The sequence below is a fragment of the Montipora foliosa genome, chromosome 5 (genome assembly GCF_036669935.1).
Source record: "Montipora foliosa isolate CH-2021 chromosome 5, ASM3666993v2, whole genome shotgun sequence".
Classification (NCBI taxonomy): domain Eukaryota; kingdom Metazoa; phylum Cnidaria; class Anthozoa; order Scleractinia; family Acroporidae; genus Montipora; species Montipora foliosa.
In genome coordinates, this window is record NC_090873.1 from 42481031 (window position 1) to 42489262 (window position 8232).

The window sequence follows — 8232 nt, forward strand, 5'->3', positions numbered from 1 at the left end:
GCAGTATATATGTAGGTTTAACCACAAAAAGGTTACTAAACTGGAGAAACGATTTCAGTCGTCTAAAAATAGATTGAATCTGTACATCACAAGCGGCTTGCGCTCGAAAGCCAACTGTTTTTCTACGAAACTTCGAATTTCAAATTTCAGTAAGAACCGCCAAGCAGAAATAAAAAGTCGTTGTTCGAATCGCAAAATTGAAATGTGAAAATTGGCATCTAAATTTCCAATGCTATTTTTTGTGAAAATTAAAAATTGGTCTCAAATTTTCATTTTTTCTTGTTGAATGAAAACTTATTTTCCTTGTTTAATTCGGTGTTAATTTTCGTTTTCTTGGAAATTGAAAATTGAAAAGCGAAATTGGCTTTTCGTTTTTCAAATTCGTAGAAAAACAGTTGGCACTCAAGGACATACATTATCATGAGTGTGTGTGTGTGTGTGTAGACATTGCCTGCAAACCATCTTTACCTCTTCCAGAACAATCCGCACACGTATCGTTCCCAGGTAACCGCCGCACTTGTTTGACAATTCTCTGCCTCAACTACGTGAAAATCAGAATCAAATTGTTACAAACCAGCGACAACTGTGAACAGGAAGCAACAGATGGAAAAAAAAAATCATCCTGAAATCTCACCTCCTTAAGATTGCAGACCAAAGAAGAGTTTTCCTCAGACTGAAAAAAAAAGAAGAGAAAAGCAAGCTAAGTCCAAGCCTAGGGTGAACAAAGCTTTTAGCGCTGTTATATTAATGCAACTTCAATGCCGACAAACACAACTTGTAAGAGATGCTTCAAGATTTACGATTTTTGCTCACAAGATGTTTGCCAATACAACGTAGCCGGAACCTTAAGCTTTCAAAATGGGCAAAACTTATAGGCGAGCGAGACGCTGTGTCAAACAAACTATGATTGTTTCGTTCGTTTTCAATTCCTTCCATTCCTTCGCCAAAGTTGAATATTGCATAAGTTATGAAAGTATTCAGTTTTGCGCATTTTCTCGACACTTTGCTCAAGACTAAAACTCCAGTCATTTTTTCATAGGCGGTTTCAATAAATGAAGAATACTTGCAAAAGAGGTTATTTGCATAATAACGTAATTGGATTCCGGGAAGATACCGGCCTCAAGCACAATAATAGTGGACGCCATTATTTCATTGGGGAATCGCCGTCAAGTGAAAAGGCAGTGGCCCGCCTCTTACAATATGTTGCTGAGTACCTCCACTTTGTCGCTGTCGCCAAATGCCTTCTCTAACGCCTCTGTCCGACAGTTGCTTAGAACAGACACCCACCTGAAAGTAGAAACAATTTGCAAGAAGTTTCAGAGCAATCTTGCCGTTGTTAGGTGCCAGCTTGCTGAGTAGCTAATCACGGTTTTACAGTTTGGCTGGTCCAACCATTCAAGGTCTTAGAGGACTATTTTCTTTGTGAGAAATATGCATTCTAATATGACGGTTCGAACTAACAGCCTCGAATAACGCATGCGCAAGTGGTTGCCAAGGGAAATACTGCGAGGCAAGTTGTAGACTTGGATGTCACACCGAGCAACAGCTGACAGAAAGTCTGTTAGCACCGCTGCAGAAAGTGGAAATTGATTCTGCTTTCTGCCACGGTTTCTGCAAATTGCAAGGGAGCGTTTTTTGTCAGTGTTAGATGTGTTACATTGCGCAGTATGAAAGACAAGTTGCCCGAAAAATGAATGGTAAGGTCAGAGCGCCGTAAAGATGGATTTAAAGTATATTAATCGATAAAACTTACGCCTCTAAATCCGTTTCATCATCAGCTTGAAATAAATATGTTCTGTTGTCTGTAAAGTAAAACCACTTTGTTAAAAATTAACATCACAATTCCTTGAATTTGGCAAGTTCGTTGTAAGTGCGCAATTTACGCCACAAATAAAAAACCAAGTCAAAGTTGAAAAACAACTGGACGAACATCTTACGCGAAACTATGTTGAATGTATGCTTCTTTCCATCTTCCTCCTACAAGCAAAAGTAAGGTGTCCCTTATATAAATCTCCTCTTCAACGAGGTTAACTATCAATAGAGTTATTTCAGTAGAGTTATGACTTAGAGTTAGAGTTAGAGTTAACGACTTCCAAAATCCTGAATTCAAGATGTTGGACTGCCAAAATCCTGAATTCACCAGGTGATCTGGTGACGTAATTCGGAGGACTTGGAAGAAAAATTTTAACGCCGTATCTCACAACTGCGCGCGGCCTTATATTCGAATTCACCATGGCAGAGGCGAGGTTAGAGCTCGTCGGGTCTACTTGAATGTTCATTCAGTAACAGGAAATGTGGTAGACACGGAATGATCTGTTGAGTTTTGGCGATGGAAATACTGCAGGGAGTTTGGAAACAACACCTAAGGTCGAGCGCGGTTGTGGGATACGGCGTTAAAATTTTTCTTCCCAGTCCTCCAAATTACGTCACCAGATCACCTGGAAGATTTTGGAAGTCCAAAATCTTGAATTCCAAAATCTTGAATTCAGGATTTTGTCAGTCCAAAATCCTGAATTCAGGATATTGGAAACTTAACTCTAACTCTAAATCTACGACATAACTATATGAAAATAACTCTAAGAATAGCTGTCCCCCTCTTCAACAGGTGTTTCCCGATCATATGGAATCTAAGACAATGGGCTCTTTGCACGATACTGTCACATGGTACAAAATCCGCCATGCCGGATGGCAAAAGAATGCAACAGCCTCCAAAACAAAGCGATTTCAACCAGCCAAGCGTGACTTTTCTTTGCTTTTGATGTCCCAGTGCGTCGCTTGCCATCCAACAGGGCAGATTTTATACCATGTGACAGTTTCATGCAAGGGGCCCATTCGCCTACCTTTCCTGAGTCTAAGCCCTGGGCAAGTTGCCCAAGGCTTACACTCAGGGCTTCCCTAGGGCTTCCACTTGCCCAGGGGTGCCCAAGTTGCCCTGGGCAAGTATTAAACTATTAATACACCTTATGACAAAATGGCCGGTATTGTAGTATTCTTTTGTTTGCTTGCAAATTAGCCCACGTTGGTTCGTTCTTAAACTTAAAATTCAAAAGAATATTTAACCTTGAACGAGGGAGCGATGGCTAATTTGCAACCAAACAAAAGAATTTTAAATAGTGACCATTTTGGAATAAGGTGTATAAAATCAGCAATTGGACCTAAAGGGGCCCGGAAATCTCTCCTTTAAAAGTGACAAACTACATAAATTTGGATCCCAGGATAAATTTTTCCCTCGACGTCAATAATGTCGACTTGTTTTGTGCAATGTACGTTTGTTTTCTGCCAAAGAGAACGTAAAAGGACTGCACTTACTTTAATTTGACAGACAAGAAGATTTAGGGTTTGAGTTGGTCGACTGGTCTGAAAAGCAAACACAAGTCAACTGTAAGAGCTAGCGCATTGGCTAAAAGCAAACAAACACTTCAACACACTGGAGAGGCGAACGCGAGGCCATTCTCACTAGGGTAAAGGAAATAATGGCCTGTCTCCCACTGCACGACTCTCCTATATCTCAGTGCTAGAAAATCCGAACTGAGGTCGTAGGTTCGACTCCTGCAACGAAGCACTCGGATTTTTTTCGAGTATCCGCGAGTCAACATCGAAAATAAAAACTCTTCACTTGAAGGGAGAGTATCACGGTATTGCGCATGTTCTAGCCGTAGCGAAAGCCACTCGGGAAGCGACGTTATAATTCGCGTGGGAAATTTACACGCACGCGTGAAAAGTTCACTCAGCCCTTAGCACATTATTAATTGTTTTAAAATCGAGATTTTTTTAACACGTACGTGTAAATTTCCTGCACGAATTATAACATCGTTTCTGATTGGCTACTTAACAGATGACATTCGTTACGACTAGAACATGCGCAATACCGTGATACTCTCCCTTTAAAGTGGTACTATGATCAAAAAATCATTTCCTTTTTTTCTTCAGATTTTGAAAGCGTGTTCGCTTAACATCTAACTGGCAAAAGTTTGAGCTTTGAGTTTTATCCAAAGGCTGTTTATTTTGAGTGTAAGTTTTGGATTTCATGGTCCGCCATTACTCACGTTCAAAACTGACCGATTGGACCTCAGAGGGTTGGATCTAGAGAAAATGACGTCATTTACTCACTAGCTTAAAATTTCAGCGTGTAAACGCAATTTATTATATATGCAAAACACGGGTTGAAAAGTCTGAAAGCCCGAAACTCTCGTGCTGCATATTAATTAGGCCGCGTACACACGCATTGCATTCTTAAACTAGTGAGTGTTTGACGTCATTTTCTCCTCGACCCAGCTCTCTCAAGATTTTAAAGTTAGTAATGGCGGACCAATAAATAGGAAAATTCCAGCTAAAATAAACAGGTGTCTTTTTAAAATCAGAACTTAAAACTTGGGTGAGTTAGTGTTTAGTTAACATAGTTTTGAAATCCAAAGGAAAAACAATTTTTTTTTTTGGTCGTAGTACCACTTTAAAGGACTGAAATAAGTTAGGCAAAAAACGCGAGCAAAGAGGATGTGCATGAGTGATAAAGAAGCTTAAGCAAGGACGACAACGAAGACGGCTATGAGAACGACATCTGAACATGTAACTTTGCGATTCTAATCCGTTTCAATTTTTCATACTCGGCTACGTTTACATATATGTCCCCTTCACTATTATCTCTTTGAAATAGGGTTTAGCGAATCTCCTGTGTGTTGATGTGGTTTTCTCCGTCGACCTCAGGTTTGTCAGTTGAATTACTATTACCAGTTATCGACGTTAAATATGGTTACTTTACTTTACGTTACTTTACTTTACTTTACTTTACTTTACACAGAGACCGTCAAGCATTATCTTCTCTAGTGTCCTCTTTATTCTGCCCCAGAACAAAGACCCTCTCCTCTGCTGCTGGTATACTTGCTGACAGGTGGACAACTATGTCTGAATCACAAATAATATCGGTTTTTCTGTTTGGCGTGCCCTTTCTCTCGCTAAAACAATATAGTTTTTTCATGTGCAGTTCTTTATAAGTGAATCTATGAGATTTCATTAAAACACTTAACGGTGTGCGTTCCACCTGTCAGCCGCTCTTTTCATCTTTTCCCCTTTTGTGTGTATAGGTGCTTCTTGTATTTGTTTTTCTCTTTGCTGTTCCTGGCCCTATCTAAATTAAAGGTTATTTGTAAACATTGTCTTTTTATTCTCGAGGTGAGCCCTCTCGATGAGCACTGTAGCTCATAGAGCCAACTTTGCCAATAAATATGTTAAAATCAAAACGTTCCGGGAATAAAATTGATACGAATGATGTGGGTTTTTGGAGAGAATACTACACTCCCCTGGGCGGGTGCTTAAATACTTCCCTGACATAACCTTACATTTGGTAAGTTAACGTCGTCGTCAAAAAGTACAACGCATGCGCAATTATCATAAGGCGTTCGTGTTGTCATTCATGATGTCGTTTCTTTAGTCTTCCTTTCGCCTCTGCACTCGTGTCAGTTGAAAACACACTCAGAAAATACAAATTAGTAAACCAAGCGCAAACGGAAAAATAAAGAAAAGGGAACAGTCGAGTAGGGTTACTCCACGGCACGAAATGAGTTGAGTTTGCCAAGTTGCTTTTCTTCTGGCTGTTCTTTTCGGGGCGCAAGAGATTTCGAGCGGTGCGAGAAGGCTGGGGCGGGAGAAAGGAAGAACCCTGCCCCCCCCCCCCCCCCCCCTAAGAAAAAAACCGCCAGCTACGCAGGCTATCCGGGTTTAATTAAAGTGGTCTCAGTTCTTCAACTGGATTTTACTGTCTCCCAAATTAGTTTACATTGATTTGTTTCTTCCTCGTGTATCTTTATCCTAGCGTCTACAATAATTCTGGCATCTCGAATGTAAACTGGCCTTAAGAGTTAAAAATAAGCTGCACGTTACCGGCGAATGAGCCAATGTGAAGTGTCCCTCTCTGGCTACACAGTATCGCTTTTGCCAAACTTTTCTGAGCCTGCAAAGAAACGAACTCTAAAGTCATCGCATACACGTTAAATACGGCCACATAGAGTGCATACAGTGTAGTGAGATAGGCGGTCCTTTCGTGTTCAGCAACTTTTCAACAACGCATCATGTCACGTTGACTGGTGAAATAAGCCACTGCCCTGTGTTAGTGTGTTGACGAAGTCAAGGATGAGGGCGAATCGACATAAGAGTTAGGGAATCGTACTGTTCGCGAAACGACTTGTGGTTGAAACGACCGGGCACCACTTTATATCGTTAAAAAGGTATAACAGTTTTGCTCACATTCGATATTCGAGAAATCTTATTTTTTATATATTTACGTTGGGTAAAACTTTGACGCATGTATATGCAAATCCCTACTGTAATTTAATTAGTTGCCCCTAAAGTGGATAAAAACCACACATTCTGATTCTGTGTTAGAATTCTGATTTTGCTACGGTCTGACGTCATCGTGCTCACTTTTAACACCGTTTCCAAACACCACCGTTTCTGTCAGTGTGGATGTCAGTGTGGGAAAGCACATGAAAATCCATGCTTTTTTAAAGTTGTTCGTGACCAAATTTGCTTAATTTATGTGTAATTTTGCCACACAGAACTGGACGAAATCAGGGCTTGGTAATCTCCGCAGCGCGTCTTTTGCAACATCGTGCTCGAAATCGGATTTGAGTTACGTTGTGTTTCATGAATAAATGGAGAAAAAGAAAATGTATAAGTGCGGGTAAGGCCTGGCAAATCGTATAGCAAATACGTGCTCGTACAGCGATTAAATGTGAAACCTACCCTTCACTGCGCTTAAGCAAAAAGCCAACTTTTTCATTTCCGTGGACCTTATCTCCCAGTTGTCCGTGTAAACTGTAACCGCTTTTGCTCGGAGTTGCCTGTCGAAACAACAAAGCTGGTATTCATACACAGTTGGACATTGTCAACGATTCATTTAGTCTATTTTTTCAGTTTTAATGAAAAAAAAAAACACTATGATAATCTTCACGCTCATTTTATTTGATTCGTCGCGCGCTATGTCTGTTTCCTTTCTAAGAAGTAACGACACACGCGACCATTGAATTTTATCTAACATTAGACATCCCACTTTAGGACAAGGTGGAATGTTCAATAACAAAGCATTGAAGATGAAATGGTTTTTTCTTTGTACACGTACCATGTGACACGAATGGACCAATCAGCGCCAAGAGCCTGCAACTCCAATTCCAGGTCTATGTCACGGCATTTTCACAAATTAAGCTTTTTTTGATGAGTTCTTAAATAACATTTGACTTACACGAGTTACTATGATTAGCTGGAAAGGTCTGGTTTCGCGGGAAAATCATTCCAACAATAACTCGGTTTGCAAAACGCTGTTCTAAAAATACAAAAATGTTGTCCGCTCCTAGTCATGGTGTCCTCTCAGCGCAAAATGTGTTCAGAAAATTCCATAAGGAATCATAACGGCACGAGGTCTTTACATCGCTGTGAAATATGTTAGTGGTTTGTTGCCTCTGTTACGTCATAGCAATCTCCTGACACCGGCAAACTGTTCCATTGTCGAAATTATTCGCCCTAAATCTATCTATTATGAACCTTTCCTAGCCTTACAACCTCATTTTAAGACAGGAAGAACCTTTCTAACTTGGCAAAATCGTTCTTTCCCCCTTTATTTCAGACAGAAGCCCGAAATTGTCTATTGTTTAACTCACTTCCTTCTCCACTTGCAGCTGGGTTTTGATCTCATTCCTAAGTTGGTTTAGCTCTCTCCTTTCCTCATCTTGCTGAGCCTTTAACTGCATGAAAATCACAACAACGATGTGATTATTATTATTATTATTATTATTATTATTATTATTATTATTATTATTATTATTATTATTATTATTATTATTATTATTTAACAATTATTCGCCGAAGGCAAAGTGATTATCGGTGAATATTCACCGAGACGAAGTCGAGGTGGATATTCAACGATAATCACTGAGTCTGAGGCAAATAATTGTTTTAGTATAAATACAAAGGTGATTATTTCAAAAAAGAGAAAAAAAAACATTTCAACGCGAAATCATCTTCACTTCAGTGGCAAAACGACTACTGGCAGCCATTTTGTCCGTCGACGTGATTATCGCCTGATAATCCGAGATAGCGAGCCAATGAGAGCGCCCGATTTTCCCCTTTGACAAGTAAAATCATCTGGCATTAGACAGAGTAAAGTACTAAGTCTGGTCGGTTTCGGCCGGTTTGGATGTCAAAGGGTTAATTAATCAGTGAGTGATTAAAGAGACCAAAAAA

At 39.9% G+C, this 8232-nt stretch overlaps 1 protein-coding gene across 1 annotated transcript in view; it reads right to left on the bottom strand.

Annotated features, from left to right (window-relative positions):
* The window catches only part of LOC138004254 (arf-GAP with SH3 domain, ANK repeat and PH domain-containing protein 2-like), a 33320-nt gene that overhangs the window by 13837 nt on the left and 11251 nt on the right, over nt 1–8232 (bottom strand). Inside the window, exons 12-20 of the mRNA XM_068850729.1 lie at nt 7650–7733; nt 6739–6836; nt 5878–5947; nt 3310–3357; nt 1938–1977; nt 1754–1802; nt 1215–1287; nt 635–673; nt 469–541 (exon numbers count right to left, since the gene is read on the bottom strand). Of these exons, the coding sequence (XP_068706830.1) occupies nt 469–541; nt 635–673; nt 1215–1287; nt 1754–1802; nt 1938–1977; nt 3310–3357; nt 5878–5947; nt 6739–6836; nt 7650–7733 (574 nt within the window). The remainder of the gene's footprint in view (nt 1–468; nt 542–634; nt 674–1214; nt 1288–1753; nt 1803–1937; nt 1978–3309; nt 3358–5877; nt 5948–6738; nt 6837–7649; nt 7734–8232) is intronic.